General features: G+C 63.1%; 1 protein-coding gene and 1 long non-coding RNA gene across 5 annotated transcripts; one reads left to right on the forward strand and one right to left on the reverse strand.

The window, feature by feature from the left end:
* The first annotated feature begins 34 nt into the window (after positions 1-34).
* On the forward strand, positions 35-1758 carry LOC112632824. The gene is made up of 2 exons (XR_003121451.1): positions 35-812; positions 1521-1758. It is a non-coding gene; the product is annotated as an uncharacterized LOC112632824 (long non-coding RNA).
* Positions 1253-15308, reverse strand: TRABD (TraB domain containing). Of its 4 annotated transcripts, none has more exons than XM_025398869.1 (10): positions 15243-15308; positions 8020-8086; positions 7551-7629; positions 6665-6831; positions 6126-6266; positions 3491-3601; positions 3254-3393; positions 2850-3022; positions 2659-2770; positions 1253-2500 (listed from the first exon to the last, which is right to left on the reverse strand). In XM_025398869.1, exons 2-10 carry the CDS (start codon positions 8050-8052, stop codon positions 2326-2328), a joined length of 1131 nt encoding a protein of 376 aa, XP_025254654.1. In that variant the 5' UTR covers positions 8053-8086; positions 15243-15308; the 3' UTR covers positions 1253-2325. The 4 variants fall into 4 exon arrangements, with proteins under 4 accessions (XP_025254654.1, XP_025254653.1, XP_025254655.1 ...); XM_025398868.1 differs by having other exon boundaries at positions 3254-3405; XM_025398870.1 differs by having other exon boundaries at positions 15218-15307.
* Positions 15309-17083: the final 1775 nt, after the last annotated feature.

The following is a 17083-nucleotide window of genomic DNA, read 5'->3' on the forward strand; positions in this document are numbered from 1 at the left end:
GTCGGTCTGTCCGCATCTCCCTGCCCGAGGGTCTGAGGCGTCCGGGGTGGCCGCCGGCGTCATGGGGCGCGCGCTGCCGCGAGCGGGGTGACCGATGGAAACGCCTCCCAGACCGCCAGCGACGATCCCGCTCGGGCAGCCCCGGATTTCCTCGGCTGCACCGGCGCCGGCAGCAGGGACCGAGGCCCACGTCCGTTCAGGTCGGGCCGGGGCTTAGCGCCGCGCCCCACAGGCGGCCGGGACCCCGCCCGGACCCCGCCGCAGCTCTGGGCCGCCGGAGCCTCGCGCCGCCTCTCGGGGTATCCCCTGGCCTCCGGCCTCTCGGGCCCCTCGCCTGCCGTCTAGGAACGAAAGGGCCTTGGACCCGTGCCCGGCCCGTGGAACAGCGCCCGGGCTCGGAGAGGCCCCGCGAGGCCGCAGGCGCAGACGCTCCCGGAGGCCTGGGCGGGCACCGGGGTCTTCGGCTGGCTTGAAGGACCCGACCCCCGGGGGAGGGGTTTGGGGTCGGTGTGGCCCAATGAACGCGCGGGTTCAGACGAGCCTGTGGTGCCCCCGCTTTCCATCTCCTCCGGCCCCGGCCCCAGAGGACAGTCCGAGAGGCCGGTGACCGCGGACCCTGGATGCGCCTCCCTCCTGCCTGTGGTTTCCCTTTATTCCCACAGCGCTGTGAGTCCACCTTTCACTTACCGGAGCCACATCCAGAACCTTCTCCTGGGACCACAGCGTGGGCTTCCCAGACCTGTGTGACCTCAGCTCTGCCCCTTCCAGGCTGCGTGGTGAAGCCCTCAGGACACTCCGCGTGGGTTGGGCAGGTGACCGGATGAGGGACAACGTGGTGAAGTGCCTGTGCCCGACCCTCCCCTGCAGCCCACAGCAACCGTTCCCTCCTCAGCAGCCCCCGCCTGGCCGCTCTGGGCACCCCTGTTCCCTGTTCCCCAGGCCCTGGGCCCTCCTGATCTGTCTCCTCGACCCCCGGCCCGGGTCTGGCTCAGTCTGTCCACACTCTGGAATCTGGTGGGACTGGGTATGGAGGGTCTTGAGTGTCAGCAGGCCACCTGCGTCCCACCTGGTGGGTGAGAAGGGTCCCACAGGTCAGCATGGAGGGACAGTGACCCTGTCTCTTCCGCTGGAAACCAGGCAAGCTCCCCCAGGGCCCCTGCAGGGCCCCCAGCACACGCTGCCCTGGAGCATGGGGGAAGAGGCCGGGATCCTTCATTACCTGAACCCCATTTCCACACGTCACAAAACAGGATTTCCAAAATTAGAATTTATTTCAGTTTCTAAGGAATGAATCCCCGAGTGTGGCAGGAAGGACACGGCCAGCTCCTGATGCACACTTGATTTGACTCAACACTGAGTCGGGACAGACACAACCAGAGGTGACCTGGGTCCACGCTGGGGCTGCACAGGCCGTGTCCTGGACAGCCAGGAGGGAGGCCCCGCACACAAGACGGCCGCCGGGCAGGGGGCCTGAGCGGGGCAGGCCCGGCCATAGCCCATGTCCTTGGCCTTCCACATAGGTGCACACATTCTCTGCCCACAGAGGGCCAGACACCCTGGGCACCCCCTCACTCCGGGGGCTCAGGACACAGGCTTCCAGGTGAGGCTGCGCCTGGAGCCAGAGCTGATGTTTGGCTGCACACAAGCCCACGAGGGACAGACCCCAGAACACGAATTCTGTCCCCCTGGATTTAAGGCTGGTGTTTTTTGACATTTACTTCAGTTTTTCTCTTTGAAATTAAAATTACCTGAGTAAAAGATTTTGAGACATTAAAAAAGCCAAAAACACAGAATCCCTGCAGGCAGACGGCGCCGGGGAGGTGGCCGGGGCCAGGATGCCGGGGGCATGGTAGGGTTGGCTGGAGCTCAAGGGCTGGGCCTTTGTCCCAGTCTCGCCTGCCCTGGAGCCCCCAGGAGCCGCCCCTGGGCCGAAGCTCCCATGGCTGGAGCACAGGAAGGCACAGTGAGGTAGGGACAGTGGCCATTGTCCCCCGCCCGCCACCAGGGCTCAGAGGGCAGCGCACACCTCGGCTCCTCCAAGCCCCTGCCTCCTCGGAGCTGGGCGTCTTGTCCAGAGGCCGGTGAACGGCCCCTGCAGTATGGGAGGGGAGGGGCTGCCGGGAGGCCTGAGCTCAGACAGTTAAATAATCCTTTATTTGGGTGGGCTGAGGGAGGGGTGACTGGACCAGGAGGGCAGGCGAGGCCGGGCCCAGACCCCCATGGGGGGTGGCAGGGGCCTCCGGCGGGCTAGGATGCGCCTGGCACCCAGGAAGTGCCGCGGGGGCACTGGCTCCTCAGGGGCCCAAGCGGGCAGGGAGCAGTCTCCTACTTGTGCCGGGCCTCGGTCACCCTCTGCAGGCAGTACTGCGCGGCGGGCAGCGCCAGGACCAGGCTCGCAGTGCGGCGGCCCATCCAGTACAGGCTGTAGCCCAGCAGACCGAAGAAGGCGGCCTTCACGGCCAACCGAGACACTCTGCCGGAGACGGACGGCGGGGGCACGCTGCAGGAGGGAGGGGGCGCTGGGCCTGGCTGGGGGTGGGCTCCCCACACCCCAGCCCCCACGTCTGGGTCACCGCCATGTGCGGTTGGCCTCCCGGGGGCTCAGCCTCCACCTGGGGGCTTGCGGGGCGGGGCTCGCGGGGTGGGGTGGGCGCTCACGTCATGATCTCCTGGATGTTGAGGTCGGTGCTCCAGTTCTTCTCAATGCCAGGCACGTGGCCCATGCCCACGACGCCCACCACCACAGAGGGGACACACTTCCTGGGCTCGGCTGTGGGGAAGGACAAGGGGTCAGTACCCGCTCGGGCCTCAGCCTCACGGGCGGCCCCGTGCCCAGGGACAGCTGTCACCGTCAGAGGCCCGAGGCAGCTCAAGGCGCCGGGCGGCCTGGCGCAGCATGTAGGTCAGGTAGACGTCGCGCTCCGAGACAATGGTGCGGTGCAGGTCCGGGAACTCGCCGATCATCTCAGCCATCATCTGCTCCAGCAGGTCCTTCTGCTTGCAGCGTTCCACGTCGTCCTTGCTGTGGAGAGGGTGGCTGCAGCCCCGCAGGGATGGGGCAGCGTGTTGGGGGAGGGCTGGCACCGTGGACACCGGGCAGGGACCACAGCACGTTTGTTTGGGATTTGTGGCAGACGGAAAGGGCAGGGAAGGCCTCGAGTGAGGACTGGCTGCGCTTGGACCTGCACAGGAAGGCCTGGAGCCTCCCGCAGACCACCCTGCAGGCCAGCCGGGGTCCTGGGGGCAGCCCTACCTGATGGGGTCTGACAGGAAGCACAGGCCCCAAGCCAGCCTGACCTTCTGCCAGAAGGAGAGCGCAGCGATGGCCCTCTTGAAGGTGACAGGGATGGGCCGGTCACCCAGATGGAACTTGCAGAAAGGCACCTTGCTGGCCTGGAGCAGAGGCTGGGCGTTGGGGAGCAGTGGGAGCCCCAGACCACCCCTGTGAGCCACATCCCTGTGGTCACCCCCTACCTCGCCCTGTGCCCACCTCCTTGAAGGCCTCCCTGAACTCGCCACCCGGGGCCATGCCCAGCTGCTCGGTGATGTGCGCAGACACCTTCAGCAGCAGCATCTGCATCAGCCCCGACATGAGCCCGTTCTGCAGAGAGAGGGAGCAGGCGTCAGCTGGAGGGGTGGGGCTGCGGGGTGCGCTGGGGGAACGGCAGAACTGGGATGGCAGGCAGCACCAGCACAGAGCTCCGCCCCAGCCCCGTGCTGTGTCCTCGGCCCCCTCCCCGACAGGTGCAGGACCACCCTAGCATACAGAGGGTGGGACCAGAGCAGGGAGTGCTGGCTCAACAGTCACTTCTCAAAGGTAGCTCCCTTCAGAAAAGGCCTTCACAGGCCGGGTGCAGTGGCTCACGCCTGTAATGCCAGCACTTTTGGAGGCCGAGGCGGGCGGATCACTTGAGGTCAGGAATTCTCTCAGACCAGCCTGGCCAACATGGCGAAACCCCATCTCTACTAAAAATATAAAAATTGGCTGGGCGCGGTGGCTCAAGCCTGTAATCCCAGCACTTTGGGAGGCCGAGACGGGCGGATCACGAGGTCAGGAGATCGAGACCATCCTGGCTAACATGGTGAAACCCCGTCTCTACTAAAAATACAAAAAACTAGCCGGGCGTGGTGGCGGGCGCCTGTAGTCCCAGCTACTCGGAGGCTGAGGCGGGAGAATGGCGAACCCGGGAGGTGGAGCTTGCAGTGAGCCGAGATCGGGCCACTGCACTCTAGCCTGGGCCACACAGCGAGACTCCGTCTCAAAAAAAAAAAAAAATATATATATATATATATACACATATATAAAAATTAGCCGGGTGTGGTGGTGGGCACCTGTAATCCCAGCTACCCAGGAGGCTATGGCAGAATCACTTGAACCCCAGAGGCAGAGGTTGCAGTGAGCCAAGATCACACCACTGCACTCCAGCCTGGGCGACAGAGCGAGACTGCTCCGTCTCAAAAAAAAAAAAAAGAAAAGAAAAAAGATCTTCATGAGGTGGTCTTGTGCTGCAAAGGGGCCGCCTTGAGCTGGCACGGACACTGGGCACTGGGCAGGCAGGCCGGAGACAGGGCCTTGCCACTCACCTGCCTGCTGAGGCCAGCACAGCACTGCCGCTGGTGCAGACGCCAGGCCACCCACATCTTCAGCAACCACAGCCTGAGACCTACTGCCCCGGGTCTCGCCAGCCAGCTGGGGCCACAGGGGTGTCCACGCGTGGAGATGCTGCCCACAGAAGGGCAGCAAAGCCCCGGGGGCCACGCAGCGCCGGGCAATTGCTCACACCCTGCACACGCCCAGGGAAGGTCTGGGCCTGAGCCCTGGGAATGTCCCATCTGATGGAGGGCCCGTGTTTCTCCTGGGCCCAGGCCACCCTGGAGAGCCTGGGCTAACTTAGGATAAGATGTGCATGGGGCCTTGGTCTGCTGGGACCAGCTCCACCTCTGGAGGGGCTGGGGCCTGAGCTCAGCTATGCCTGTGACCAACCCTGGTAGAAACCCAGACACCAGGGCACAGCGAGCCTCCCCCGGGAGGGGACAGGTGAATCGGACACCTGGTGTCTCCCAGACCCTGCCCCACACCCCCTTCCCTCTGTGATGCCGCAGCACTGAGCACCACAGCACTGCCGAATTCTATGCCCCTTCGAGATCACTGGGCCCCAGGCTCTGGTGGGGAGGCTATCTGGCACTGGGCCCTGGCTGGACTGGGGACTGCCCTTTACAAGATGGCCCACAGAGGTCCGTGGTGGCTTCCCTCACCTGGAGAAATTAAAAAATGAAAGGCAGGTGCCAAATGTTTAGGGACGTTTCTACAAGATCTCATTACAATTGTTTCCTTTGAACAGGGGGAAGGCAAACTGACTAGGGCTGGGGTCAGGTATCCCTTTGAAAACACAAAGATCAGCCGGGCATGGTGGCTCATGCCTGTAATCCCAACACTCTGGGGGCCGAGGTGGGTGGATTGCCTGAGCTCAGGAGTTTGAGATGAGCCTGGGCAAAATGGCAAAACCCCATCTCTACTAAAAATACAAAAAATTAGCCGGGTGTGGTGGCGGGCACCTGTAATCCCAGCTACCCAGGAAGCTGAGGCAGGAGAATCGCTAGAACCCAGGAGGCGAAGGTTGCAGTGAGCTGAGATTGCACCACTGCATTCCAGCCTAGACAACAGAGCAAGACTCTGTCTTTAAAAAAAACAAAACAAACAAACAAAAACAAAAACACAAAGAGCAGTGAGGAAGTCCTGCCTCAGCAGTCACTGCAAGGCTGGAGAAGTGGGGACAGGAGGAGCCCTGAGCCCCACCCACTTTGGGGCCTGGGTGCGGTACCTGGGGGGCCAGCCTTGCAGTGAGACCTGACCCGTCCCCAGCGAAGGCTCAGCAGCCCAGTCCTCGGGCGACCAGCCCCGGTCTCAGCTTGGAGAGCCACCCGTTTCCCCCTCCCTTGCCTGAAACCGGGTAATGGAGCCTCTTACCTTTCTCCTGCCCCAGGGGAGGTCCCCAACCCGGTAATCCCCAGGGCGGGCCAGGCACAGCCACACTGACTGGGGCCATGGGCCGTGGGAGGAACCTGGGCAACAGGCGCACAGGTGGCTTTGACCCCGACCCCGACCCCGACCTGCGGCTGCGCACCTGCCTCACGGCCTGCTGCAGCTTCTCCAGGCTGAGCTCCTGCGCCTCCCGCAGCAGCGTGCTCTCATCCATCTTCAGCATGGACACACGGTACTGGCAGAGCTCCACGACCACCACGTCAGGCTGCACCTCCCGGATGGTCTGCAACAGCCGCAGGCCACGCCTTGTGAACATGGCCAGCTCCCTGCCCCTCAGCACAGCTGACACCAGCACCAGGGGCCCCATCCCAGGGGCAGCCAGCGTTGGCGTCACCCCAGGGCTAGCTAACCCCGCTGCTGCAGTGACAGCTCGATTCTTCAAGCAACAAGAGAGGAAGCTGTGAAGCTTGTTCACTTGTCAAGTGGGAAGACGCACGAGGCTGTTATGGCTCCCAGGCAGGAAGCCCACCGCGCCACTCCCAGGGACCACAGAGTGTTGAAGCAGATGGCCTGCGGTGCACACACACGGGCACACGGGCCCTGCCACGAGGTCCCTTTGAGTGCAGGACACAGGAGCTTACACCAACCCGCGTCCGGGCTGTGGCGGGCGGTGGTGCTCACCTTCACGACGTCCCTCTTGCTGTCGTCGCTGAAGTGGGCTGTCCCCACCACATACACCCTGCTCCCATCTTCAGCCACCAGCTGGGTCACAGTACGCGGCAGGTTGGGCTGCTGACGCCGCCGCTTTAGCTTCATCTCCAGGAGCAGATTGAAGGCGTCCACGTCAGCTGCAATAGCAGCACAGGCCGTTGTGGGGCCGGGCCCACCCAGGGACACCGCCGGGCCCACCCCAGGGACACCACCAGGCCTGCTGGCAGCCTGGGCTCCGGAACCCTCCCGGGTTCTGAGAATCAAACAGGTGCAGAGCACACGCCCCCTGGCAAGCATCACACACCACATGCTTGGCCTGCCCGGTGATGGAGACACCAGCTACCAACTCTGTGAGCTGGATGCCGTCGAGAAGCCAGGGCCTCAGGAGTCCTGTGCCCCATATACCCCGTGAGGGCGACCCTGGGGGCTGCTGTGGATGACGCCTGGTGTGGGGGACAGTGGGGGGCGGGTGCTGCAGGGGGCTTAGCTAGGGGAGGGGCTCTGAGGCAAAGCAGGCCCCCCACCCCACTCAGGAGGGACAGGCTGAGGCCACAGCAAGGAGGGACTCCCATGCCGCTCACACTACTTGTGCTCAAGAGCCCCTCCAGGGGCCGGCCTGTGCTGTTGGCAGCCCCTCCAAGAGGCTCCACTGTCAGGCAGGGCCCAGGAGCAGCTGCTGTTGGGGGGCAGGTCTGCCCTCTGGAGCACCAGGCCCAGCAGCACTTACCCCAGGTCTCGGCCAGGACCCTGCTCACCACAAGCTCCAAGCCCCTAGCAGCGGTTGGCTGCCTCCCCCTCCTCCTTGACTCAACAGCCCAACATGGGGGAACATGCCAGGTCCCTGAGGGAGACATACACAGGTTCTGGGGGTCCCCAGAAAGCACCCTGGGCACCGGCTCTGAAGCCTCCGACGACACAACAGGTTCCACGTTGGCCTGCAGGCGGAAGGGAGAGTTCAAGTCAGGGTCCATGCACCCCAGAAAGCCAGGGCTCCGTGGCAATTCCACGGACCACGTACCCTGGAAAGGGCCCTGTGGCCGCTCCGTGGACCACACACCCTGAAAAGCAGGGTCCGTGGCCGCTCCGTGGAGCCTAGGCCCCTTGCTGCTTGGCTGTCACTGGCATGGCTGCCATCAAGCTAGGCAGACAGGGCCACCAGCCACCTCAGCCCAGGGCCCCTCTCCCTCGGAGGTGCCTCCTGCCTGACCCTGGAGAGCCCTGTGAAGATCACCTTTGCAGAACAGCAGCCACCGACCCCGAGAACCCACACAGTGGGGAGGTCCCCCACCCCTGCCTCTGTGCATCCAGCCCAGCCTCTACCTCACCTCATGCGGTGGCTGCTGCTCCTCCCCGTCCATGGCTGGGCAGTGGCTTCTTGCACGGGTGGGGAGCCTGAGGAGAGGCATGAGAGGCGGAGTTTCCACCTGGAGCCCCAGGCCTGGCTCAGGACTCACTGCGTAGTGCTCTGTCAGTCTAGAACCATCTGTTGGGCGGGACTGGGGGCTCCTTTCCCCATATCCCCAAACGCCTCCTGCCCATCAAAGGCTACTGAGGTCCAGGGTGCATTCAGGTCAGGCCCGGGTGGGGAACAGCCAGCAGGTCCCCGGGGACCCCCCATAAGCAAAATGCAGACGGGCTAGGGTGGGCTGCTGGTGCTCAGGCCTCATTCAGAACAGGGCCAGAGCTGCCCAACCTTCACCACGGCATGGCGGGCAGACACAGGAAGGCGGCCCTGGGCTCCGTGCCTGATCTCAGGACACAGAACGCAGCTTCTGACACGTGGCAAAGACCCCAGGGCCTTTGTACAAAAGCCACTTCCCCTTTCGGTAACTACAGCCCAGGCAACGTCATCAGAGTCAGTACAGACAGAGGAATCCGCAAAGCACACAGTTCAACGTGTTTGGAGCCAAAACCTTCTCTCCCAGATTAAGAGACAAACATGGTGTGGAAGGAACCATGGCAGAAACCCGGACAGGCTGGGGCAGCCATGCGAGGGGGCTGCCCCAACGTGTCACAGCTCCCCACAGACCCTCAGAGAGAAACCAGGAGCTCAGGCTGGGGGCCCAGGAGCCTAAGGAAGAGAAAGAAAACAGCCAGGCGCCTGTAGCACCAGAGGCACATGCCGGCCAAGACCCATGGCGCCCCTTGAGGTGGGGGCAGGGACCAGCAGGTTGTCCTGAGACTGGCCACGGAATGCCAGGAGCGACTGTTGACAAAGTCAATGGCTCATGCATGTCCTGGCAGATGGATGTGTCGTCAGGCAGAATCATTAAAATATCCAAAACAGGCCAGGCATGGTGGCTCACACCTGTAATCCTAGCACTTTGGGAGGCCAAAGTGGGCAGATTGCCTGAGCTCAGGAGTTCAAGACCAGCCTGGCCAACACAGACCATCCTGGTGAAACCAAGTCTCTACTAAAAATACACAAATTAACCAGGTGTGGTGGTGCATGCCTGTAATCCCAGCTACTGGGGAGGCTGATGCAGGAGAATTGCTCTGAACATGGGAGGCAGAGGTTGCAGTGAGCTGAGATCATGTCACTGCATTCCGGCCTGGGTGACAAAGGGAGACTCTGTCTCAAGAGAAAAAAAAAAAAAGTAAAAAAAAAAAAAGAGCCGTTGGGAACTATTCTGAACTGTCTAGTCTTGCAAGGCATTGTGGTTTTGTCTTGAAGTGTCTGCATCAGTCAGAGACGAGCATCTGTGGAGGACACAACAGGGCTTGTATGTGCTTCAGAAGGGGCCACTGCCAGGTTCTGCTCTGATGCCTGCGTGCATCTGGGGTCATTCTCGTATCACTACTGCTGCCCACTTCTCAGAACTCATAAGAAAAAGGAACAATGAGTAATAAGATGCTACGTCAGGTTCCTTTCCTCTGCAAACCCTGTTGGCACACAGCCGCAAGCACAGACCCCGGCCCCAGCCAGGACTCACGGACCCAGCTGGGTCCTGGCCACGCATGTCCGAGTTAAGATGCCTCCAAGCTCAGGTGTCCTCACCTGTGAACAGGAAGGAGCTCTCCATGCAGTGTCTAGGAGGGCAGTCGGGGGGGGGGGGGTGGCAGGGACAGTTCTGAGCAGGGGAAGGGGCCTCAGTGCAACCAGAGGCCCCATCTGAAGCCGACCAAGAAGAGGGCAGCCCACCCTGAGGACAGCCGGGACTTCTGGAAGAGGAACTGGCCTGGTTTGGGGCAGGTGGTGCAATGGGGCCATGGTCAGGGGAGGTCAGCTGAGACTAAAGAGACAGCTGATAAACACCAGGCTGGCCTGGGAACCCAGTCCTCATGCCCCCGGGGGCCTTGAGCCTCTGCAGAGGGCAAGGGGAGCCCACCCCACAGGCTCCCCTCTAGGGCCGTGCGGCCTTGGCAGGGGGTCCCACTCCTTTCCACCTGGGTTTGAGTCTGGACCCAACCCTGGCCTGGGCGTCTTAATGGTTGGCATATCCAGGAAGTGCTGCTGGCACTGGTCGGAGCAAAGGCCTCGGCAGCTTGGGCCGCCTCCTTCCCCTTTTGCAGATGAAAGCTACAAAACCCGCTGGAAGCTGTTGTGAGCAGCTGCCAGGCCAGCTGGCCCAGACAAGCACCCGGTCCGGGGGATGGCCGCCTCCCTGGGTCCAGCTGCACATGGAAGTTGGGACTCTTACGAGCACGGGGGAGCACTAGGCTGGAGTCTGGGAGGCAGTTTCTTAGGAGCGCGGGGGAAACTCACACACGGAAGTCGGGACTCTGAGAGCAGCGCAAGGCTGCCAGCACGCACGGGGGAAACTCCTTAAAGAAACTCTTGTGCAGCCGGTGGGAGGCTGCCTCGGCCCAGCCAACGGGAGGCGCCCACGTTGCCACAGCCCTTCCCCCATGGGTGTGGCAGCCCCAGGTCTGCGGTCAGCCCCCGCCCTCCACCCAGCCTGGCCAGACCCGCCTCTGAGGCCGGTCCCGGGTGCGCCTGTGGCCATGGACAGGGCAGGATCTCAGTTGCAGCAGCAGGCGCTGGTCCTGACCCCAGTCGTGCCACGGGGTGGGCGTGCACAGGTCTCCTGTCGGGGCGGGCAGAGAAGCCTTCCTGGCCAGCAGCCAAGCCTTGAGCAGGATGATGTCAGTGCCACCAGAGGCAGTGCCAGCCCCCAGCCCTGGCCCCTGAAGCCTCTCAGCAGAGGCGTGCTGCCCGCAGGGGGCCAGGCGGAAGGTCACTGAGGCCCCTCCAGCACCTAAAGCCCGTGATTCTGGGGGACATATCTGGCAGTCCCCCTCACAGTCCCAGCACTCTCTTTCCCTCCTCGCTGAGGCCCCTGGAAGCTCTAGGGTGTGATTTCAGGTCACCAGCCCTCCTCCCTCTAGCCTCCTCCAGGCAGCCGTGCTCTCAGACATTTACAGCTGGGCCCAAAGCCTCTCCCAGCTGCCTGGTGGTGAGCAAAGGGCCCTGGCCCGAAAGCCACAGATGCTGGGCCTGGACTCTGAAGTGTCTTCAGAGGCAATGTCTGAAGAACCACCCACCTGGATCCCACCCCTACAACCTCTGGGTCCCAGCAGAGCATCACCTGGGGTCCGGCCAGCGCACACTGCAGCCACCCGCTTCCTACCTGTCCTTTTCAGATACGCTCAGGCCCATCAGCAGAGACCAGCAGACCCCAGCTGCCCCTCCGGGGGGACAGACACCTCTCCTTCCCAAATCCCCAGTGCTGGCACTGCCCCAGGGAGCCTCACAGCGGCTTCTGGCCTTGTTACCCGTGAGGCCAACTCGCTGGGAGGCAGTGCAGCCTGGAAGGAAGCCAGACGCTTCTATCAGACCAGCTGTGCTTCACTCTCCCTGCCCCGCACAGATGTCCACCGACCAGGACTGGGGTGGGTGCTGAACACGATTTGTGGGAGATGCCTCCTGAGCACGGGTAGCTGGCAGACAGGGTCCTCAGATCTCAGACCCCAGCGCTGCCCTGGGCAGGATGCTTCAAACGAGCCTCCGGTTAAGACGGGAACTTGCCTCCAGGGTCAGCATCCCACCTGTCCCACACAGGTGGCCCTCTCTTGGCTGCAAGCACAAGCCACATGCAGACGCTGCTTTAGCAGTCGGCCTCAGCCTCTGAGCTTCTCTGCCACAGCATGATCTGTCCCAAAGGCAAAGAACAGGGTGGAGACCCACAGGGCAAGAAAAGACTCAGCAGCTTGGTTTCAGGAGACCCTAGACACTGCCTCTGAAGACATTTGTTCTCCAAGGGCTGTTCCTCATCCGTGAAAAGCGATATCTGGCTTTGGAAACCATGATCCTCTGTGCAGACGAAGCCTCTGAGAGTTCCCAACAGCCCAGGAGGACATCTGTTCTGCACGAGAAAAGCCCTAGACACAAAATCAGAGCAGCATCTATAGTCCTTTGGCATCAGAGAAGGCTGTTTGCATCCAATGTCCCGCAGGGCATCTGTCCCAGGACGTGACATCCAGTCCCAGGCTGTTTGCATCCAATGTCCTGCAGCATCAGGCTCCACAGATGCCTCAGACGGCACATCCCACCTGCCTGCTCAGGCCCCACTGCTACAGACTGAACTGTGTTCCCCAAAACCCACAGGTTAGAGCCCTAACTCCCACTATGAAGGTATTAGAAGGTGGGGCCTCCAGGAGGTGATCAGGTTCAGATGAGGTCATAAGTGCAAAGCCCCAGTGACGGGGTTAGTACTCCTGGAAAAGACACCACAGAGCTCTCGCTCCCCGAGGTGAGAACGCCGCAAGAGGGCCCGTCTACAAGCCAGGAGGCTGGATGGCAACCAGTGACCTTTGACCTGGGACGTCCAGCCCCTAGAACTCTGAGAAAATTAATTTCTGTTAAGTTTTTTCCCAGCACCAGTGAGGCACGGTGGGAGAAGACTACTCGCCCACAGCCCCAGCTACTCAGGAGAGGCTGAGGTAGGAGAATTGTCTGAGGTCTGGAGTTTAAGACCAGCCTGGGCAACTTAGCGAGATCTCATTTTCTTTTTTTTTGTTTGAGACAGAGTGTCACTCTGTCGCCCAGGCTGGAGTGCCACAGCATGATCTCAGCTCACTGCAATCTCCCCCACCCCGGGGTCCAAGCGATTCTCCTGCCTCAGCCTCCTGAGTAGCTGGGATTACAGGCGCACGCCACCACACCCAGCTAATTTTTGTATTTTTAGTAGAGATAGGCTTTCACCATTTTGGCCAGGCCAGTGTTGAACTCCTGACCTCCTGATCCACCTGCCGCGGCCTCCCAAAGTGCTGGGATTACAGGCGTGAGCCACCGCGCCAGGCCGAGACCTCATTTTTGTTTTTGTTTTTGAGGCAGAGTCACACTCTGTTGCCCAGGCTGGAGTGCAGTGGCGTGATCTCAACCTCTGCCTCCCGGGTTCGAGTGATTCTCCTGCCTCAGCCACCCAAGTAGCTGGGATTACAGGCACCTACTACCACATCTGGCTAATTTTTGTATTTTTAGTAGAGACGGGGTTTTGCCATATTGGCCAGGCTGGTCTTGAACTCCTGACCTCAAGCGATCCACCCGCCTCAGCCTCCCAAAGTGCTGGGATTACAGGTGTGAGCCACCACACCCAGCCTGTTTTTTTTGGTTTTTCTTTTGAGATGGAGTCTCGCTCTGTTGCCCAGGCTGGAGTGGGTACGATCTCGGCTCACTGCAAGCTCCGCCTCCTGAGTTCATACCATTCTCCTGCCTCAGCCTCCTGAGTAGCTGGGACTACAGGCGCTTGCCACCATGCTGACTAATTTTTTGTATTTTTTAGCAGAGACGGGGTTTCACCATGTTAGCCAGGATGGTCTCGATCTCCTGACCTTGTGATCTGCCAGCCTCGGCCTCCCAAAGTGCTGGGATTATAGGCGTACACCAACACACCCAGCCCAGCCTATTGTTTTTTTAAAGTTTCCTGGTCTGTGATGTTTTGTTACAGCAGCCAGAGCTAAGACACCCATCCTATCCCCTTCACCCTACTAGAGACTGCCTCCCAGACTCCAGCCTAGCTTCCTAGTGCAGACCAAAAGCTAGCTAGCACCAAATGCAGTTCCCAGAAAAAACCCATCTCTCAACCAACCCACTAGACCGGCTCAGAAAGCCCAGGTTCCAAACTGGTCAGACCTGGGGGTTGCAGAAATGACAAACTCGGAGGGACCAGGGTGTGGCCCAGAGCTCTGACCTCCCCTGCTTCCCATTTCTGAGGCTGGCGCCTTTGGCCACAGGAAACCTCTCCCGGGTCTGGTGGGACCGCTTCACGCAGGTGTGGCAGAACTGGGAGACGGGAAACACACCTGAGCCAGAACCCGAGGCCTCCTTGCCAGCACACCTGGCAGCCCCCAACCTCCTGGGACTTGGTCACAGCCAACGCACAGCCCCCACACTGACCACCATGCAGGGGGCCCCACAGGCTCCTGCCACCCACCCACCCTGCCAGGCCCCCTCCTCGGACCCCACAGCATCAGGGCTTCCGGCGAGGCTGGCCAGCGGCCCCACCAGTCATACTGCAGGGGCGGCGGCAGCAAGCGGGGAGCAGAGACACACAGGGCAGTGAGCCTGGCGGCCTGCACAGCCTCTTTAGGGACCTAAAAGCTAGGAGGCGTCCATCTGGAGGCTACCGAGGCTGCGGGAGTCCCGCAGGGACCTCAGCACCTTCGCAAGTTCCTGGTTGTTTGTGGGACGCCAGTGCCCAGACAGCTCCCACTCCATTTTTCTTGTAAAAGTTTTGAAAAAGACACACGGCAGCTTCACGGTAGCTCAGTTACAAAGACCTTTTAAGTTTGGGCTGAGCACAGCGGGGGACGATCTGGCGTCCACTTCGCCCATATGGGAACCCCGCTCTGCTCCACTTGAAGGGCAAAGGCACCTACAGAGGAGCGAAGCCCCAGGTTTCAGCGGGGCCGGAGGGACAACGGGGGTCCGGGGCCTCACGCTTGGCCTCCTCCAGCACCCCCAGAGACCCGCAGGCCTGGGCCGCCTTCCTCCACTCTCACCTCGGCCGGCTCCACCGCAGGCGAGAGGCGGGGATGGTTGGGGCCCTCCCGACCCGCGAGGACCCCGGGACTAGAGGTCCGACCCGCGCCCTCCCGCGAGGCCGCAGCTGACCCTCCCGGCCCCAGCCCTGGGGGCTCCGCTCCTCGGCAGCGTCGCTCCAGGCAGCGGTGGCGGGGAACGCTCGGGGCCTGCTCCCACCCCAAACCTGACCCGGGCCTGACCCCCACGACCTGCTCCCCCGGCTCCGAAACCTGACCCCGGCCTGGCCCCCACGACCTGCTACCCTGGCCCCCAAACCTGACCCGGGTCCGGCCCCCCACGACCCTGCTCCACCGGCCCCAAACCCTGAACCTGACCCGGGCCTGACCCCCACGACCTGCTCCCCCGGCCCCAAAACCTGAACCTGACCCGGGCCTGACCCCCACGCCCTGCTCCCCCGGCCCCAAAACCTGCCCCGGGCCTGACCCCCCCGGCCCCCACCCCCCGACTCGGGCTGGCTCCTCCCGCCCCCCACAGTCACCCCACGGCCCTGACCCGGGCCCGCCCCCCGCCTGGTGCCGGGCCCCGTCCTCACGCACGCGCTGTCCGCGCCGCGCGGCGTACCAAGGCGAGGCAGCGGCGCTCCTCAGCCGGCCTCCATGCGGCGCGGGACCTCAACGGACGGGGCGGGCTGGGGCCGAGGGGCGGGGCGGGGCGGACGGGCCAAGGGCGCCGGCGGCCGCGCGGCATGCCGGGAAAGGTAGTCCCACGCGCTTCCCGCTTGGCCCCGGCCTGCGACTGCTGACTACACTTCCCAGGGGGCCTCGCGCGAGGCCCCGCCCCGCCCCGGCGCCCCCGGGTCCTAAGGTGCACCGGCACGCACTAGGGAGGGAGGGTTCGAGTCCCGCCGCGGCCACGGCGTTGCTGCGAGGCGCGCTCACATTCTCTGGTCGCAGCTCCCAAGCTGTGAAATGGGGACAATGCTCGCACGGCGTCCACAGGGTGGTTTTGAGTCGAATGATATTGAAATGTAACTGTTTTGTGAGCCGTCAGTCCCACACGAAAGAGCCGATAGTGGGACGCGAGGAGCCGAGAACGCGGGATCCGGGAACGCGCCGACAGGGCCTCGGCCCGACCCCCTCCCCTCTGGGGATCGGCCTAGTCCATCCTCCGGGAGTCAGCCCAGAGCCGTCCCTGATCCAGGACTCATGCCTCAGCGGGACCTCAGCCTTGCCGCAGGTTGGGGCACCCCGGGGAGGTCGGGCCCCAGGGGCCCCGCAGCCAGCCCGGCGTAGAACCGGGACCGGGCGGGAGTCTTAGGGCAGGCCGACCCCCGGCCTCATGGACCCTGGCGCGCGGTCACTTCCGATCGTCCCTAGGGCCCCAGCGGGACCCGGCTGGCCGCGGCCACCCCGACGCTAGACCCTCGCTGTGCGCCTTCGGCCCCGAGGGCAGGGAGAGACTGCCCGGCCCCACCCGCCGCGCCCCTCCTGCCCGGGCTCCTGGCCCCCTTGCTGCACCCAGCCTCTCCCAGGGCGGCCAGGGCCCGGTGGCCAAGTTGCTGCGCGCTGCGGGGAACGGCGCGGACTGGGGGCTGGGCGTAGTGAGGGTCCCGGGCCCTTCGCCGCCGCATGCAGACGACTCGCTGCCAGCCAGCTGCTGCGCCGTCCGCCTGCCCCGCTCGCCTGCAATGGTCAGACCGCGCATCCCGGGTCCACGTCTTCCTCCTCCACGACCCCAGCTTCTTGGCTGACCTGGCTCTGGCGCTGGCGCTGGGCTTAGTGCAGGCGTGGGCGTGGCGATGGTTTGCCTGCGGGCTGCATGCGGGGCCCCCACAGCCAGCTCCCCGAAGCTCTGCACCCACATCTACCGCGCTGACCCAGCCCAGAGATCAGGTCCTTGGAGCGGGGCCTGCCCTGGGGCCAGGACTCCAGTCACCAGGGAAGGGCTGCTGTGTCTTCCTGCCAGGCACTGATGAGTTAGTTGGGGAAAGGGGTCAGGTGGGGCCCAGCTGGGGAACCCTTTAGAAGAGGGAGGAGGGCGCACCTCTCTACTAGTGCCCTGGGACCAGCTACTCTCTGGAGCTAGGGTAAGGACCTCAGTGACGGCTGCCCCGCGCAGGAACCTGCAGCGAGCCTGGAAGGCTGACCCAACAGGCCTGGGGTTGCGGGAGTCCAACGCAGCGCCCGGGTCCGGTCTGGGTCTGCCTGAGGCGGTCCACCAGGACTTCGTGCTGGGGAGCCTGCTTCCTTCCAGGCTCCAGGAAGGGAGGCCCCGGCCCCAGCCCCAGGTTCTGAGGAGCTACCCCCGCTCGGGTGGCCCGCAGGGGTCCCCTCAGGTCCCCAGTCCTGAGTCTGCGGGTGGTCCTCCCGGGGTCCCGCAGGTGGGTGAAAATGACTGTCCACACAGCAGCAGGCTGGGCTCCCTCCAGCAGTCTGGGCTGGCTGCCCACTGAACTCTCTTAC

Source organism: Theropithecus gelada, chromosome 10 (assembly GCF_003255815.1).
Source record: "Theropithecus gelada isolate Dixy chromosome 10, Tgel_1.0, whole genome shotgun sequence".
Lineage (NCBI taxonomy): Eukaryota > Metazoa > Chordata > Mammalia > Primates > Cercopithecidae > Theropithecus > Theropithecus gelada.